Source organism: Ptychodera flava, chromosome 12 (assembly GCF_041260155.1).
Source record: "Ptychodera flava strain L36383 chromosome 12, AS_Pfla_20210202, whole genome shotgun sequence".
NCBI lineage: Eukaryota > Metazoa > Hemichordata > Enteropneusta > Ptychoderidae > Ptychodera > Ptychodera flava.
The window spans coordinates 17,309,532-17,329,336 of NC_091939.1; the positions used below are offsets into that span (position 1 = coordinate 17,309,532).

Consider the following 19,805-nt stretch of genomic DNA (forward strand, 5'->3'; position numbering starts at 1 on the left):
GTTGAAATTTGTTCTTGTGTGGCACTCAAAAATCAACCCCATTTTAGACCTTGGTTTACAGTGGAATTGATACCCCCATTTTAGACCAAGTTGCTGAAATACCCACCCCATTGGGCGGCACGTATACATATAGGCAAGTAATGGAAGTGACCCCCCCGGTAGAGGGGTCGCAGTCAGAAACATCGTAACAACTCAGCTCGATTATTGAACCACTCTTTTTGAAGGGTAAGGAATTTAGCGGAGTGGTTTTGACTGCGATATCTTCGCCAGATGACTGGGTGCCGTACATTGTTAGTTCGAATCCTATCGAGAATTTACTGAACTTTCACACACAATAGTACTCTCTGAAGGGTAAAACTAGGCTAATAGCTTCAACATACTTTACCCTTCAGCATACTTTACCAGGTGTTTTGGATTCAACAAGTTCAGTGACACACTTGCGGTGCCACCTTCGACCACAGTCACAAACCGGAGAATTCAGCACGACACACTCAGTAGCAGAACACTACCACAGCCTACATTTATTCGTATAAACATAATCACAAACAGGTACAATATAAAAGACGGGTTCCGACACAAACCCTTACAAATACTGAACATGGCTGGCAGTGGCTGTGAATAGGGTCATGTTGTGAAAACAACAAAGTCGAATATACATTACAACTAAACAGTTATAACAATCGAAATGTACCACTATTTATAACATTCCTAAACGCAAGGTGACCTATTGGTATTATAAACTGACATCTAAAAATATTTGAGGATAGTCGAGAACCGTGTTCTTCATCAGGCAGATCCTGACACGACTGTAGAGCAGCGTCTACACTTCGGTGAGCTACTGAAGCTGGTGTATAATGTGCACTCATAAGTTCCTTTGGGGACATGTCAACTGACCGATTTTTAGAGTTTATCCAAAATTTCTAGCGTCATGGTTTCAAATGGCAAAAACTGCAGGATATGCCATTTGCTGCTTTTAAAAACATAGGGGACTTTTCTGCAAAACTGTCTTCGCTTCTGCTTCGCTTACATTTACACTTAAACCATTATAATACTGGAAAATGAACGGGTCAGATGACAAGGCATTTCAGTGATGCAGTCTTGAAAGTAAACGGATCTCCTTTGTCACGACATCAGAAAACGATGTTAATTGAGTGATCTATGTGAACACGTGTGTCATTAACATCATAAATTAATTCAGTAGCATTTGCTCCTTGAAAACCATGTTCTATTGTGTGTGACAAAAATAACTCACGACAATAATTATTCCGTACGGAAAAAAAGCACCCTTGCAAATATGATGATCTGCACCCCGCTTACGTACACTGATACGTTGTAATCTTAAGCTAATTTATGGAACAATTTTCGGATAAATTTGAACAAAAACAGAACCAATAACATTACAATCATACATAAACAGACAGTGAAAAGTAAGACTCTCAGCACAGTTATAGCATGTTTGTATTTTAGACCACCACGAAATCTGTTTTTTCAAAAAATCCAACACGTTCAATTTCAAAATTTATTATTAAAACCTTGGGGGTTGCAGGCCAGAATACCCACCTGGTGAATCAGTTGTTTTGTGTAACAAATTCTGACAATTTTCTACCCGATTTTGCATACCATGCGCAATTTTCCCCGTCAGATTCGGCTTTTTCACGTCGACCATCTTGGCAATCCAAGAAAGTAGCATTCCTGTAATCATCTTTTGTGGATTTTCCTATTCAGGTTTTCACGTTTTCACAAACCACCTTCTAAATTCTCCTGGTCGACCCCTTGGACAGTTTATAGTCAGAGAAAGCAGGTCATTTCCTATTAAAGTAAAGGGGTTGCCTAACCTAGTCATCACCAGAGTCTGGTTAACAATTTGTTGGTCCACTAGTGTAATTAGGCCACCACAAAGCTATTTGGTGTACACAAATTTACATAGGTATATGAATTATTCAAACATGTGGTTCCAGTTATCCAACCTGCCCTAACATTTACCCCTTGACAATGAACTTTTTTAAAGCCTTCCATAAATGCAGAAGTGAAAAATTAATAAAAACATTCATAATCATGTAAACAACTTATATCTGGGAGAATTTCAACAAGTGCAAGATGAGAAGAAATAAAAAAAATCCCTAACTGCCCTTTTTTGAGCGTTTTAAGTCGCCCAAGAGAAGGTAAAGGTCTGTTATGCCAGTTTCACTTTACATTTTGTTATACATACGTAACATTCATAGCGGCACATTGCCTATCATCTTAAGGGGAATATTGTGTCCATTAACAGGGCCATGATGTGTATTGGCATCACTTTCGTTTTACTGAGTATTGATCAACAAAAGGGTTCAGAGCGCTCCTGTTTTCCTAAGACCACAAGTTTTCAATTTTCATATGCCTTTCCATATGTGCTTGTGACTGAGTAGAACACATGGCTACTATTTTTCAATGGTAATTCTGCAGCAGGGGCGGCCATACACTACAGGGACACATACTGCACTTACTCTGGTGATCAAGTTAAGTTGCATATGTTGTGTGCTGGGCTTTCCATACTGTCAACGATGAAACTCTGGAAAACCATTTCTCTTCTAGCTTGCCATTTCAACAATAAAACCATTATTAAAATGGCACCGCATAAGAGTGTACTAATATGCGAGTTTGACACACAACAAGCAGTTTCGGTGGTAATATATACTGATGGCATATTTTCCTGTAAAGTTTGATACTGTTGCAGTATCTTACTCTGCTAACATCTGTGTTCCTGCACATACAGCCAACTATCTTGCTGACGATTAAAAGAGCTGATGACCACAAAACTCTGGTGATGAATGAGCTAACCATTACCCATGTACGTATGGAGCATTCTCCTTTCACATCACTGTGAAGTCTCTTCTACAGTTTGGTGACAAACAGCTTCATGGAGGTGTCCCTGGTTTGTGATGACATTTTGTAAAACTTTCACTGCTGGATCATTGACCATAAGCATTCCATGGGCATGCAAGCGAGACAGAAGCTGGATCTTGCATGAACTGTTGTATGTCAAGAATAAAATGGTATTTTACTCCTTGGAAGAACATCAGATCATCTTGTCGAGTTCCTTCTTATTCCGTCAATAGGGTTAAACTCAAGAGCACATCTACACGCTTTTGGTAATCCGAACAGGTATGGACATTGCACCAGTCAAACAGCAACGAGTCAAACTTTTTAAGTTGTGCTTTGATGAAGAATGTCAAAAAAATTCTACAACAAGAAAAATATTTTACTAATCTTAACGAACAACTCACAAAATAGCACCTTTAGTTCTATCATCTACACGGTGATTGAGCTAGTCAGACTATAACGCTACACTAATTAAAAAAATAATATTAAATATTTGTCATAACTGTAAGTGGAAATGGCAAGGTTTGGGAGGTGGGTCCTCACTTTACGGTTTCCTTTATGGCTCTATTTTTTTCCTTTTCGTTCATTTTTTTAATAAAAATTTACTTTGCAATAGTCCATGTTTATCAGGATTTTCTTAGCTTTAACATTGTGTCTACGGTAAAACTAATTTACGAGATAAGTCTTTTAAGTAGTTAGAAAAGGCATTCACCAAAGTTCTTGTGATAGAGATGACAATGTAATTCAGACAGCATTGACAGCTCTGCTAAAGATAAATTGACACATCAAATACTGTCTGTCTTATTCTGTATTTGCATTTTCAGAGTTATTTCCTAATTTCAATTACTGTTTCTTACCATTAATAAAATAAAAGCATCTTTTGCTAAAATAGGGTTATTTCTGCAATAGGTTAAAACTTAGTCAAAAACTTTCTGCTAAAAGTGTGACACTGTTAGTCTTCATTGTATCCTCCTGTAACACACTAGGGATAATTAAAAATGCGTTGCATCCTTGTTGTAAAGCAGTTACCCCACTCAGTTTAACAATGCTTGGCATCTTGGAAGGATCAATTCACAATCTGTTGCTATTAATATAGGTAAGTATTCATATTCATTCTCCTTGGACAGCCTGGCTTACACATGCGGCCAACAGTTCATCAACCTCATCACCATCTGCTTGGCCATCAATGTCAATATCCTGGAGAACAAACAAACATACAAATAAATAATTAAATAAATAAATAAATCATGTGATGTTTGTACTTTTACCAGATGAAGTCTTGGATCATAAGACGAAAGACTGTGATCTTTTGGCTGATTACATACCTATGAGAAAAGTTGTCCTATCCGAGTATACATACATACATACATACATGCAGACATACAGACACCACCAACCTACCATACAAGCTCTTTGTTAAATATACATATACCAACTGTGAGCTAAAAATTGTCCTGTCTGAACATTGACCTGTATTGTCTGTGTCTATGAGTTTGATAATACTAAGGACTTGTAGGATTTTTAGCACTCTTATAGTATTAAAGTATTAGACAGAACAGCCAATCAAAAATATCAATGCTGATGGCACTTATAAAAAAAGTAAAGCTTATCAGGCTGATAAATTCAAATGTGTTGGGCAGTCAAAACACATAGGGAGCAAAACAAAATAAATTGCACAACATTAGTTCTAACCCTTTGTAACTGCACAATAAAAGACCTAAAAAAGACACACAAGGCTGATAAATTAAATGTGTTAGGCAGTCAAAACACACAGAAACACAAAATTACATTTCATTAATGATTACATTTCGTGTTACAATAAAATACTTCAAAAAGAAGCATCTACAGTCAGGAAAGTGTTTGAATGTGCTGACTAAATGAGCAAAAGTGTGAACTGTAGCAGGAGAAAAGCTATTATTGTGATCAGTTCAAGTGTTCTGAGCACTTCACCACTTTAGATGATATTACATGTACAGTAGTTTAGGCTATATGTGTTAATATATCTTGAGAAAATCTGAACAACTTCTCTCATCTTCACAATACAAATTATTCTAAAGGTAATAGCTCTATGCACCATGCAGTGCAGGACTAGCATAAAGATATTGCTATGGTGTATGACATTTAATTTAGACAGAAACAGATTGACAGACAGAAGTCAACTCAGAGGTCTACAAAAGTAGTTTACAGTAACAGACTGAAGTGGCTCAGACTAATAGCTTCCCCAGTACTGATGTACTTTGGAGCTGAAAATGGAGAAGCCTTCTGTCAAGCTGCATTGGATCATTTTGAAAAACAAATTAACTTGCACATGAAATTAACCAATTGACTTTGCAGGGTGCTGTTTATGGCTCCTTTGATACACAAATTGAAGTAATGCTTGAGAATTTTCATACCATGATGCCTTACCTCATTGATTGATTTAAGAAGTTTGACGATCATTTTTCGCACTCCTGAAAGCTTTGCTTTGGCTTCTTCTGCTTCTTTAGCTTTGCTTTCCGCTTGACTTTGGTATGTACCAACCAGCTAAAAATCCAAACCATGATTAGAATCTGCACTTCTCTTGAAAGGTTCAAATAATCAATGCTTCTGCTTGATCACAAAAATAACTCCAATTGACTACTTACATAAATTCTACGTGCATACTTCAAAAAAGGACATACATGTCATGAACGTTAAGAGTAATATTAGCTATCATGTGAAGACACAAGAAACACTCTGCATCAGTTAAAAGTGCAAAAGGCTCTCCATTGGTAAAGCATGTGGAAGAGAAACATTGGCCCAAAAATTGAAAATCAAAAAATTGTTCAAATATTTTGGCTCTATCATCATCCGAGACATGAGTCAGGACTGTCACAATCAACAATATTTAAGCACACAGCACAGAAGGAAAGCTCAGTTTACCCTGTGTCTCAGTTTTTCAGTGTATAATACAGCCTTGTCAGTGAAAAGAAAATGGACAGAAATCACCTGTCATTGTTCGGGGTTGGACTCATGCAAATGCATAGAAATAAAAATTACATATACCTTTCGGAGGCCCTTTTCATAGTGGTCTAAGAAGTTGTCAAGGGGAAAGTTGATTAAGTCTTCAACACTCAAATTACTGACTTCTTCCTGATTAATCGTCCATGATGGTGGAAGAAAATACCTAAGACAAGACCTATGGGATGGAAGAAACTGGATTAAAACTCTTTCAGGTCCGAACCACTAGATGTGAGGGTAACACATTTGTGTTATCAGAAATGTCAGGCCTGAAAAGGTTAAGAATGAATAATGCAAGAGTGACTATTAATCTCACTGCAACATACCACACATTTGTCTTCTGTCGGCAACTCAGGCACTGGATTTTGGTAAAAAGGTAGGATCTGACCTTTATAAGCACTTTCAACAACACATATATTGCACTGTATATTGAGCTGTACAATAAGACACTGGCCTACCTTCAGAGCCTCAGTCTGCCATACCAAAGCAGAGATATTATTGACTTTGTACGTTGCTCTCTTCTCAACTTAAAATGAGTTTTCCTATGAATACTTTGATATATTCAAGTCTAAAACTCTTATGTGAACACTGTATTTCTCAAATACACATGAATGCTGTTGTACATTGTTTTTACATCAGATACACTCTGAAACTTATAAGATATTTTTCAGCCGTGATGATAAACATGATTGGTCTCCATAGTTTGTGGAAGACTTCAAACATGACAGTGCGCAGGAAAGATCTGCGCTCATTCTTGACTACTTTAACATGCAAGGCATTCACAACTCTTCACCAGTAACAGATGCTCAAGTTTTGAAGTTGACTGTACCGATCACGTTCACTGTCGAGGGAAGATCTGTGATGAAATACACCAACAGCTTATGCTTCCTGTTCTATTATCAACATGCTGTCGCTCTACCAACCTGTACCCCTCTGCTATTTTAGTAACGGCAGAAGGATCGGTACTGCTGGTTGGAGATGCATCTTCTATTGTCTTGACTGTTGTTTCCACTGGTTTGATGTCCTCCTTCCTGTCTTCTTGATCTTCCTCCTCTTCCTCTTCCTCCCTTTCATTTGCTGGCTCATCTTCTTCAGCGACAGAGTTGTCTGGTGCCTAATTAAACAAATGACCAAGCCAAGAGTGTCATGATGCACTACATTCTGAAGTCCAAAATGCTTCAACAGTGAGGCAAACCGCTTAGTATGAAGCACGAGAATTTACAAGTTGGTTTTAGGAGATTATTAACAAGGTAAGAGAACCAATTTCACTAACAAGGTGAGAGATACATTTCCAAGAACGGTATTAAAAAGCTGATGTGCTTCTCCAAACAGCAAATAACTTGCTGCAAATTCTAAGCTCAAACAATATTGTTAAGATAATTACCTCCATGGTCCGAAGGTTCTTACTATTTTTCTCATACCTGGGCAAGAAATATACAAAATTTGAATTAATTACATTTGAATTAATTGTAGGACATACACATTAGAAAACCAGGCAAACCATAGGCATTCCCATGGGCACAAACTGCGCCCTACTTCTTGCAGACTTATTTTTGTATTCGTATGAAGCAGAGTTCATGCAATCACTTCAGAAATCTGGGTGTAGAGGATTGCCAAGTGATTTAACAACACCCACAGATATATCGATGATCTCATCAGTTTCAACAATCCTGGTATATCCAATTATCTACACCACATCTACCCAGATGATTTAGAAATAAAAGAAACAACTGAAAGTGTGGACTCGGCTTCATACCTAGATATATTGTTTGAAATTAGACAAAATACACTATATACTAAGCTGTATGACAAAAGAGACGATTTCAATTTTGAAATCATAAACTTTCCCTTTTTGTCGAGCAATATACCATCATCTCCAGCTTATGGCGTGTATATTTCACAACTCCTTATAGATACAGTAGAGCATGCAATTCATATAAAGACTTTCGAGTTAGACACAGCCTATAAGCTCAAAAGTTAGTGAGGCAAGGATTCTCAGAAAGTAGATTAGTGAAATCATTTAAGAAGTTCTACGGTAGATACGGAGATGTTGTATCAAAATATGACCTATCTGTTACTCAAATGATGAGTGACAGCATATCAAATTTTGACTCACAAAAGTAATTTGGTGAATTCACCAAATAACAATGGATTTGTCGCTTTGGGTCAATCTTGACGGGTGCGGCTAGCTGGCAGGGTACGCTTACCCATTCCGGACACCTGGTACCACCACTATTTTGTGGTTCAAGATGACCCCATTGCCTTTGTCATTTTCAATATGTTCCTTGGACCTGGTAAATTTCTTAGTTACCTTGAATGATAACGATTATTGGACCTGACTTGATGTCTATTAGACATATCTAGTGACATATGGATATCTGTTATTGGCAATATGCCTCATCAGTGTCAGGAAAGGACATGAATATTACCGGAGGGGTTGGAGACATCTGTATAGGTCACTTTAAAAGATATACCATGTCAAAGGCAATGAGTGCACTATTCTCTTAACGATATCAAAGTGAATTAAGTCTACTGCCACCGGTATCTGTTCTTGCACACTCACCATTTATCATACTTATCTTTAGGATTCTTATCAAACTTAATCTTCCAGTTAGTTGATGAGTTGGGTTTTACAGACACCCTTACAACCTGTCCAGGATACCAGGTGCCATCAACACATGCTTCCACTTTGGTACCAATTTCTGTATCAACAGTAAGAATGACAGGGTGACTTTATATGTCTGTCAGTTAGTGAAAAACAAAAAGCTTCATTTTAATGTTTGCAATTGAACTTTTGCTTTGTTACATTCACAATAAGATAATAAATGTATGTGAACACAAAACATAAGTACAATGTATGAATTGCTGAGCATAAATGATGTGTAAAATTAAAATGGTCCATTCAGCAATAGGACTTTCTAAAAGGTAGGTTAACAGGACAAATATTGACCTTTTAATATTGAATGTATTATTCACAGCATACCCAAAGCTTCTATCATACAGACCTCCGGAATATCATCAGCCTAGTTATTCCCTCATTGTGTGCTTTCCTGCCATGAATTTTTGATAAAAGAAGTCCATCAAAAGTGTCTAGAGATTTGTGTAAAATTTGCCATCACAGGAGACCTACCTTTCTCGTCTCTCACAAGTTACAGTCATGATAGAACCTACCTCATTTGACAATATACTCACACATTGCAAGTTTGACTTTGTCCTACCTAATCTTTTCTTAGCTTATTGACTACAAAATGTCAGGGCCTTGTACTTCTTAATGTTACTATGTACAAATGCTACATCATATATACCGAGTTGACTTACTTCGACCTACAAAGAATGAGAAGCCTCACATTTTAGCTTTTTATCAATTATTAAATAATATATAGAGAGAAAAGAGAAATTTCCATGGATTAATCTGTACAGCAAAGCATACACTTGCTGTGTTTCTGGACAGACCTACTAAAAACTCATCTTTCCTGTTCGACAAATTTAAATGTCACAAAAACAAGAAAGAACAGAATGCCTTGTACTACAGTGAAAACCATATACTTCAGTTTAATTAACCCTGCACTTATTTGAAAAAATTTGCGTATCAAAAGCACATATGCTGCAACTTTTGGCATTATTTTCATGATGTTATATTTAGATTAAAATTAGTTCATAGAAATGTTCTGACTCAGAGATGTTTACTCAAGTATAATTATCCACTGAGTGGGACTGCATGGGGAGGTTCAGAAGGACAAATAATAAACTGGTGCCGCACCCAAATATGGCCGTCTCCATACAACTACATGATAAAGAGAGTAAATGGTACATGTACACATTTGAATCTTTACAAATACAACATGGTGCAACGCACTGAAAGGACGGGAAAGGGATTCACTCTACTTTGACAAAAATTTCTCTGTTTTTCACATTACATGGCAAGGTTTTGAAAACAGCGGGGAATTTAAAATGAACAAAATTCTGTTCACTAATTTGCCTATTCTGCCACAAGCAAATGTTGCTGAGGCATTGTTAATGACCATATCGTTAAATTTGCAGACTGCAATGAATATTTGAGGAAATTGAGGTTTGACAAATTTTGCAGAGTTGCAGCTCATGGGCCTTTAAGAATTCAATCTTTAAACTAAAATATGACAATGGAAAGTGTAGAAAGGATCATCTACTCCGTTTCATTACCTTCATTGTTTTCGTCGATATCACTGACACTTGCATCGGTTTCAGCCTCTATGGCTTCTTCTGAGCTGGCGGACTGCTATTTTAAAAAATATGTTTAGGATATTTCGATTAAAATGTGGTAGTTTCTTATGGATTTCGTGACCATGAACTCATCGTAAAATACATCTAAACAGTGATATTTGCAAGCTCGGGACTGATGTTGTCCTTTTCACAAAATTTCATTTCCTCCATTTTTTCATTTGTGTGTTCAAATATTTGTTCATTCTGTGTTCAAATACTCGTTTATTCACAAATACAGTTTTGATTGTGATTACTGGCAGTTTCCTCATTACTTGTCCAAATAAAGTGCATGGTCTGAACCATCACAGGTACAGCTATGTGTATGATGCAAATTCATATAAACTGCATGTTTGAAGTGTATCTGATCTTAACGTTTTAATACGGTATTTTCAATCGGGTTCGAACTCACAACCTACAGTACCCAGTCGCAGCTTGTGAACCAAAACTTTAGCAGATATGTATGGTACAAAGATAAAATTTAAAAGAGGAAAATCTGTGTTAGATTTTAGGGAAGTTTTTTAATTTTTGACAATTTTGAAAGTATGCACTTGTGGAGATGTGCATGGCCCTGAATGGTACCATAAAACTGCCGAACTTGCCTCCTTTGCTTTATGCGTCCTACTTTTGGTCTTCTCCACATCTTTCCTTGAACTGTCACTCCGCTTCTTCTTGGTTGGAATGTCATCAGACTAAAATTGGGCAAGCAGGGAGAAATTTTAAGGTTTTGAAAATACTAAGTTTCTGTTGTAGGGTTTGGTTTTTTGTTGAACTGAATGATTAGGCACAGTACTAAAAGGTTTGAAAATAAAGTACATGTAACAATAAATGGTGGCAGTACTCCATATGTTCTGAACTTTTATACATGACTTGTGTTGTATGCCATGTGAAAAATAATGTAAAAATCTACTGAATTATGGGTCAAATACTGACAAATATAACGTTTTTTCAACGACTCACTTCAGTGTCTGATGGAATGACAGGTTCCCTCACAGAGCTTCCTCTTCTTTTCTGTGCTGTTGCTCTCTTGCGAGATTCCTGTGTCTTTGACTGTCTAACAGCCTGAATAGAAGATATATCAAAGAAACCTCACGTTAAACAGTGGAGATTATTCACCCTTTGGGGTTTTACCTTGTGGGCTTGCAATTTTCATGACAATGGATGACCTTACACATTGTATTTTTCAGGGTATGGCATGTTCAAAATTTAACACTGCTGCCAGGGAAATGCAAATTTCTTTTTCAAATAAAACTGTTGCAACTAAATGTAGAATTCAGTGCATATGCTGGTTGTGGAAATCGTTCAAGCAAAATGTTCTCTCTTCTCCATTAAGTACATGTATGTTAGAGTGTAAATTATCAGCCCAGCAAGCACAGCATGTTGTATAAATAATACAATATATGGTGGTTTCAGTCGGGTTTGAAATCACAACGTACGGCACCCAGTCACCTAGTGGAGAAGCCACAGACAAAACAAATAAATTCTTGTCAGGACTACAATTCAGTTGTAATTGGTAATGTCAGATATTCCGCACTCTTCATGGGATTGTTGACCACATAGGCTTGCTGTCATGATTTTAGCAATTTAACCCTTTGAGCAGTGTAATTTTTCACACCAAAATTTTAGAACAACATTTTACTCGTTTTTTATGATTTTTTTCTGTACTTTTTTGATAATTTTGGACCAAATGGATATCACTTTTCACTGCCTACAGTTTTTGATGAAAAGTTTGGGGAAATCTTGGAAAAAATTGTCCGCATGATATTTTATGAAGGGGACAAAAATTGACTTTACCCTCAAAGGGTTAAATTCTTTCACAAACAGAATAAAATGCTGGACAACACATAACCATACTACAAAACAGACATGACTTTCACCTTTGAAGAAATGTCAGATTTCTTCGTCGGCGGGGGTGTTCTTTTACTGACTTGATTGGAAGCACTATTGCTGTGTGTGGTAGAACTGGCAGAATATCGTCTGCTGCTGTTGACGACTGGTGATGCCTTTCCAACTGGCTTTGAAACAACCTGAAATAGGAATTTTTCATTCATTCAAAATGCTTTTTAATCAATTTCAGTTCGTAAACTACCAAGTGATACCAGACAAACGGATGATTCATGTATCATTAGCATCTGAAAGAAACCTGTTTAACATTGCATAAACCTCATCTTGGCAGTTTGGACTATGTTATTTTTAGGATGACACTTCTACACTGAAAACTTACAAGGTCAAAATATATAGTCTGTCAAGGCATGAGCTATACCATGGTAGATTAAAATCATGTCACCTAATACAATCTTGACAGAAAAGTTACAAGATTGAAAGATTAACAATACAACTTCAGCATGATGTAATAAGAAGGAACACAACTTTATCATGGTGCAAAAAAGGAAAGAATACATATCTATCACAAAGTAGAAGGAAAGAACACAAATTCATTAGCATATATCAGGAAAGAACACAAAGTTATCATGCTGTAATAGGAAAGCACACAAATTTAGTTATCATGATGAACCAGGTATTAGGAAAGATGTATCTCTAATCACTGGAACATTTTAACCCTTTGAGAGGCGTACTTTTTCCCACCAAAATTTTAGTGTAACATTTTGCCATTTTTTATGAATTTCCCTGTAATTGTTTTGATAATTTTGAACAAAATGGACATCATATTTCATTGGTTAGAGTTTTTTATCAAAATTTTAGCAAAAATCTGAAAAAGATCGACTGGAGTATATTTTGTAAAGGTGACATAAATTGACTTTGGCGCTCAAAGGTTAATTGTATCCCAGTCCTGAAATGTTTACACAGATTCAAGTATGTGATGTGAGTACAACCTATCCCCAATCTGTGCTACATATGAAAAATGTGAAACTGGAAACATTCCCAAAATGGCTATAGCATTGCACGTGTGTCATATTTTTGCTCTTTTTAATGGGAGGTTGCTGTGACATGTCTGGCTGCCAACTTATGCTGACCTTTTCCCTCGACTGTGATGTTATCATCGTCTTTTCTATCCTTGTAACGACAGGGGATGCTTTGCCGACTGGTCTTGAGTTGCTGTTCCTTCTTGGTGGTGTCTCTTGACTTGACTGTCTGGGTGGGAGGTGATTCCTTGAAGTCACAGTCGTAGTTTTCTTTATGATAAAAAAGTTGATATTGTCAAAACACACAAAGGTTAATAATACAAATGCTACAATTTTTCATCATGCAGTCATAGTTGCAAAATCATCACAACTGCCTCCAGAACACAATTAACACACACAACAACACAGAACAGGGTCAAATTAATGAAAGAAAGATATTGGAGATATTTTTCAGCATACAAAGCAATGTCTTGTTTGAGTTGGAAATTGCAAATCCAGACATAACACAAGCATATTATTAAGTTGTTGAAGTACAGTACTTGCACACTATAACAAGGTGAAAGACATTTTATCTGCACCAAATAGGTGTTGATACCTTATGAAGTCAGTTGGCTACACGAATCACCAAGTTGCAACTTGTATTAAAGTCAAATATTTCTTCAATCAAACTGACAAATGATTTATTTTCCAAACAGACATCTTATGCGATGTTTTTCATGGCAACTGAATAGTGGGACTGATTCTATAACCACTTGATGTTGGATTTCACAATTCCACTAAAAACAAAGTACCATATAATGACTTAAGAAGAAACCTAAGTAAAGGGATTCTCAGAAATTGACTTGAATCACAAATATTTGAAGATTGAGAGAAAATAGTGGGCATCATTCAAAGATTGTGATGACTTGTGAAATTCACAATGCTTGCGATATTACATCAAAAAATATCCAATAATCCAAATGATACAGGTAATAAAATCACAAAGTCCAATAGCCAAAAATATTTACAATGTAGGGAAGGACCATCTTGAACCACAAATTAAATTAGTGAGTGGTGGTACCAGACAACTCTATTAACACGGTAATATTTATGGAAACTGGCTTGTTTGAAGCCATTGATACAGTACGAATCCAATTTAATTTACCAGTTGCAGTAGAAGTTGGAAATTTGATGTGAGTACTTTAATGCTGTTATTAATGTATTCTGTCAATTTGATTGAGATCTCTCTGTAAATTTAACTTCCACTAATGACTATTAAAGTCATAACCAGTGGGCCGTGAAACATGCTCATCATTCACATAAAGTTGTCAAAAATAACAATTTCTGTCATGTACATTTTCCTATGTAATCATGCACCTATACATTGTGCACGATTCATAAAATAAGTTCTGAACAGGAAAATGCTTCTAATATTTTCATGACCTTTATTGTAAAAGGGTAGTACTGCAAAATTTCTGTTCATGCTTGAATTCATCCCTCATTTTTTAATGTTTATTTTACTTCGTGGGGGCCTGTCTCATACAGCTTACCAAATAATGAATGCCCACTGATGAACAATCAATCAAAATTTATACACGGCATTTTAATCTCCCAATATCATTATAAATCTTAATAAACCGTGATAAAAAAAATGTTACTTTAAATTCTCTCACCTCTAGTTGCTGCAATTTTTCTTGGTTCTTACGGATTCCCTGTGAAGGAAATTTCAGAAATATGAATTACAGTAATTCTGGAGGAAATATATCAGAATATATTAAATATGTAATATGTGGAAATGTTGAGCGATATGACTTGGCAATACTACCTCAACAATATATGAGTGTTGAATGATTTTCTAAATTTGTGCTTCATCTATTCTTTGTCCTGTAGTTCAAGTAGATAGCTGTTTAAGATTAACTGAGAAATCAACTTGTCAACCATATATGCAAATTTGTAAAAACTGTCAACTACAGCATTGTCTTCGCTGCTACCCTGAGTTTATTCGATGTAGGCATCAAACACTGCATTTAATGTACCTAATATTTGGTGTGTCTGTGTGTATATTGAAGTTCACATTTATAATTACAACTTCAATTATATCATACCATAATATTGATGGTGCAAATAATGCGATCTGATTGGTAGAGACGTGAAAATAAACATGCTATGTTCGCAATATAACATGGTTGGACAGGCACAAGCTCTCAGCCAGAGAAAACTTCCCTTTTTGACATTTCATGCTTGAATTTCAATTTAATACTATGATATAATAGCAATAAACCATCTCAGCAATGGGTATACCACTCAGTTTTGACCAGTTCACTCTATATATGCACTTGCTATCTCTCGTGCATATATGTCATGAACTGGTCAAAATCTCATGGTATACCATAGCTGGATGTGGTTTATTGTTTAATCAGAATTAAGAAAATTAATAGCTTATCAAAATTTTTGTGACAAATATTGGCAGAGTGACTTTGGCTGACGGAATTATAGCTGGGAGACTTTTGCAATGTTAGTGATATGCTTGAAACTTTTCAGAACTTATAGACTTTCCAAATGAAGGAGGCTAGCTCTGCTGGTGGTCAGTAAATCTTTCAAACTGTCTAGAACCATTATGTGCAGTAAATACTGCATTGAATCTATTGTTTGTGTGCCAGTGGATTTGTATGTGCATTTGTGTAGGTAGGTGTGAAGGTCTGAGTGAGAATTCATGCCCTGTGTATCAGACATATCTGTCAAAACGAAACTTGCACTTACTTAAATATTCAGTTATGAACCATCATTTTTAATGGCTACTTTGCAAAATTAGGTGGGGCTGAGTGTTATTAATCGAAATCCTTCAAACTGTATTGAATCTAACTTTCATCAAGGACAGTTATGTAATATACTACAATGGCATGAAAACCAGACTTTCCACTCCCTGGTTCAAGCCCCTAAACCTGTAACAGGGTAAGTCAAGTGGTCAAGCCACATAACCATCAGTCCTGTATGCTTTCTGCTTGATTTTCACCACTCAAAGCAACCAAACCAATGGGTTGAGCAGTGCTCATTCTCTGAGATCTCAGCCATTGGATTTGCTCACTTCTCTACTACCTTTTTTATAAGAATCAGCACTGCACGATGGCGAGTGTTTTGATGATCTAGTGAAACCGAAATACAATGGAACGCTTACCTCCATTAGGTCTTTCTTTTTATCTTCTGCCGACTTGGTCTCTTTCTTTAAAGATCCCATGGGTATGTTACATTTTTGTTCTGCTACTGTACATCTGTGAAGAGTAGCATTAAATTGCATAAATTTGTGGAAAAACTTCCTCTAACTACAAAACCAATGATCTAAGCAGGTGGAAAGTATTTTGCACAGAGTAAAAGCAAAATTTCGAAAAATAAAAGGTCTGATAACCCTATCAATTTCAAACTGAAATAAATCATCAACTTTAATAATCAGCTGACATTTAGATTACAACATCACCTGTATTCTCTTTAAAGCTAAAACACATTTGATCAGGGGGATTAAATAGCTTGCTGCTAAAAATAATCATAAGATATGTCAGAGTCTCACATAACCTCATTTGTTTAGTTTACAGATGATGACAAAAACGACTAGAATTCACAGCTGTGTCCTTCAAACAATTAATCCCATGCTGATCTGCCATTGCAGCAATTACCAGTATTACACACTGACCAATAAATTTCTATACGTTTATTTTTTAAATGAGCTGAATGATTTAGTTTTGTATGGTGCTCCAAAGCTACACATCCTCTGACCATATGCCATGCGGTTACCCCAATCCCCACCCCCCCCCCCACCCCCGAATAATGCCATGCTGATCTGTCATTGAACCCATGAATTCTATACTTCTAGTTTTGTAATGGACAAAATGATTCAACTATGTGCTGGTGCTCCAACGCCACATGACCTTTGATGCTACACCATGCAGAAACTCCCCTCTATATGGATGAATGTTCCAGTCTATCTTTCTTTTGTTAAGCATATGTACAACCCTTGAAAGATTTTTTTTCTTTGATTGCGTATTCGTCAATTTATACGTAATAAAATGATAAAATAAAAGAGAGTTCAAAAACAACACATTATCGGTTTACAAGTCACAGTAAAATATGAAATGGTGTTTCTTACTAAAAGATAAAGTGACTTTGAACGGGTGACATTACTGGGTCTGTTATAAAGATATCAAGCAGTGGTATGTTCAGAGTTAGATGCAAGGTTGTAATACGTCAAATGTAAACATACATTATGCACATAGGCATACTGTGATTAGGTATTGGTATCTGAGCACCACTGCTGATGGTAGACAGGAAATGCATTTAATTTGAAGCCAGCAGAAAGTGATATAGCACAACAGGATCACACCACTAAGTTTAAAGGCCTCATCTACTGAAAAGCAGAAATCCTGGACTTTTTTATGGGAAAACTTTTACTGAAAAATGTCAAAAGGTCAACTGTTTATAGACATGAAACTTCCACAAGGACAACTTCCTGGCCATGACTCATACATGTACAGAGTGAGCTGGCATTTGGTCCACACAAGATTATATCAAACATGATCTGCTATGTCTTGCTGTAGTCATCATTTCCTGCTTTCTATACTGTAATTAAAACGGTATTTCCTTACTCTCCTTTCATTGTTGTCTCATGTCTGTTTGTTCCAAGTTATCTGATACACTCAAGGACTTACACAGTTAATTTAGCCTTTTATGTCGCTCAATATTTTCTCACACTCACTGTTCTCACAGTTGCCTCGTGTCTATTCCTTTTCAGGTGTCTGTGACACACTTCCTGCTTGGGACTTGTAAAGTAGATCTAATCTTTATAGAGCTAGTCATAATTATTAAATATCAAGGGTATGGATAAAGATGAGCAGTTTCGACTGCTGATGTCTTCACTAGCTGAATTGATTATGTACTTATTATCATATTGAGAATTTACTGATTACCAATTATGACAGGTAACACGGCTACATATTTTACTTGACAACCCAATTTAGGAAAATATTAAAGAACTCCATAATCATACCTGTTGTGGCTGTGATCTGGGTTCATGCTGCATACCCAATATTCTGGTATCTCTTTGTTCAGGTTACTCGCAGAAAATGGAAGAACTCTCCACTTCAAGCAGTTGTCTGTAAACATAAAATGGAAACAAATTTCTTCAATAGAGATACAAAAGGATTTGAAGGGTGATGTACAACACTAATGTTGACCCTACTTACATTTATGTCATTCTTACAGAGAAAAATGATGATATGCAGATCACCTTTCATGATCACAGATTTACCAAAACTTATTACACATGTACAAGATGATGATGAGTATGCAAAACCCATAAATTAGTGGTAGTGTTTTCCAAAGCTTGAAAAAATAGGGGCTGCAAATTCACATAACAATGCATAATTTGCATACTCTTTTGTTATGAAAATGCAACTTTTACATGGTAATTCATAGATTGCTCCAAAAACAGACGGGTGGCTTGCCCGTAAAGATCCCCTTGTGGAGGACCCTGGATGGTTGAAAGCAAACAAGATACAGCATTATTGCTTTACACTCATTACTACATCCTCAGTTTTTAAGGCGCCATTTTTATTTTGCTTATATTTGATTTAAAATAACATTGATAATACACAGGCAGTACTTCTGGCCTTTGAACTTTCCATTTCTCCCACACAACACATAACGATAGCAATGGACTATATACCGGTATGTGCACTGAAAATCACCTGACAATTCATAATGACACTGACAGTTAAACCAAGTGATCTATTCAAGAGCTTGCTTTTCCAATCATGCTACATCTTCCGAGAATTGGATTTCTCTATCATTAACCCCATCCTGCGAAAAATATTACAACCCCCCCCCCCACAATGTATCTAGTGAATCTGCAAACTGCCTAGATACCCCTCCTGTCAAAAAGTCCACAACCTTTAAATCCACAGTAAATCAGACATCATGAAGTTGACATACTGTTGCTTGCAAATGAATTTACGTTCTGACTATTTTTGCCAATATGATTTCACACAACACATTACAGTTTTGTAAATTCACTGTGCGATCTCAAATTTTCTTCAGCATCATGAATGAAACTTACCACACTGAATGGTGATAGGAATTTGCATGGCTCGTTTCCTGAGGTATTTTGCATCTACTGAAGGTGGGTCTTTCCACGATGGACTTACATAGCCAAAGTTCTCCCAAAATTTTGTCACTCCCTGTTGAACTGAGAACATACAAAATTAAAATGGTTGATTCACAAAATAAACATTACCAATACTGATGCTAGGGACTACAGTGGGGTAATTTTGTACAATATTTCCTGTCTGTTAGTGTTAATATTGTACAGGGAAATACATATAATCTGTGTATTAGTACTTTGACAGCGTTTCCGTTACAATTTCAAAACTTGCGTACGATTTTACGCAACTGAGTTTTTATTTGCGTAAAATGTATTCAAAATGCGTACGGTAGGAATCAGTATCTGAAGTGAGTTGGGCAGTCTTTTCTGTAGAACTTGGGGGGTTTCCCGTAATGCGCATGCTCTATTAACAAAAAACAACAACCTGGGGAGCTTCAAGGTGTAGCTGAACGTTTGCCATGCCATGATGCATGTCCCGTATATGATCGTTGAGCAGCCCAATGAGTTCATGTTCAAAGAAAATACCTTCTGACTACGAAATTAGTGTTTTCAAAGGGCCAACAAAAAGCAGATACTGTTCAAAGTCCAGCGGGACCTCTCAAGAATGCAACCCGACAGTCTAAATGGTCACCCGTAAACACTTTCCAAATAACATGCGGCGTAATGACCATTAACTGTATTGTGTTACCAACAACGTAGACTCGATCGATTCTCGAATTTTTTGCATCTGTAGTGCCATT

At 36.4% G+C, this 19,805-nt stretch overlaps 1 protein-coding gene across 2 annotated transcripts in view; it reads right to left on the reverse strand.

Moving 5' to 3' along the window:
• Window positions 1-490: 490 nt before the first annotated feature.
• Window positions 491-19,805, reverse strand: part of LOC139145225 (ATPase MORC2A-like) — a 45,349-nt gene continuing 26,034 nt past the window's right edge. Inside the window, exons 14-28 of one of the 2 annotated variants that reach the window (XM_070716247.1) lie at window positions 19,021-19,149; window positions 17,953-18,058; window positions 16,093-16,186; window positions 14,591-14,629; window positions 13,050-13,208; window positions 11,952-12,101; window positions 11,035-11,136; window positions 10,677-10,766; window positions 10,018-10,093; window positions 8,402-8,540; window positions 7,223-7,259; window positions 6,762-6,952; window positions 5,884-6,016; window positions 5,266-5,382; window positions 491-4,056 (exon numbers count right to left, since the gene is read on the reverse strand). In XM_070716247.1, the coding sequence (XP_070572348.1) occupies window positions 3,970-4,056; window positions 5,266-5,382; window positions 5,884-6,016; window positions 6,762-6,952; window positions 7,223-7,259; window positions 8,402-8,540; window positions 10,018-10,093; window positions 10,677-10,766; window positions 11,035-11,136; window positions 11,952-12,101; window positions 13,050-13,208; window positions 14,591-14,629; window positions 16,093-16,186; window positions 17,953-18,058; window positions 19,021-19,149 (1,649 nt within the window). In that variant the 3' untranslated portion in view covers window positions 491-3,969. The remainder of the gene's footprint in view (window positions 4,057-5,265; window positions 5,383-5,883; window positions 6,017-6,761; window positions 6,953-7,222; window positions 7,260-8,401; window positions 8,541-10,017; window positions 10,094-10,676; window positions 10,767-11,034; window positions 11,137-11,951; window positions 12,102-13,049; window positions 13,209-14,590; window positions 14,630-16,092; window positions 16,187-17,952; window positions 18,059-19,020; window positions 19,150-19,805) is intronic. The other variant, XM_070716248.1, reaches the window with a different exon arrangement.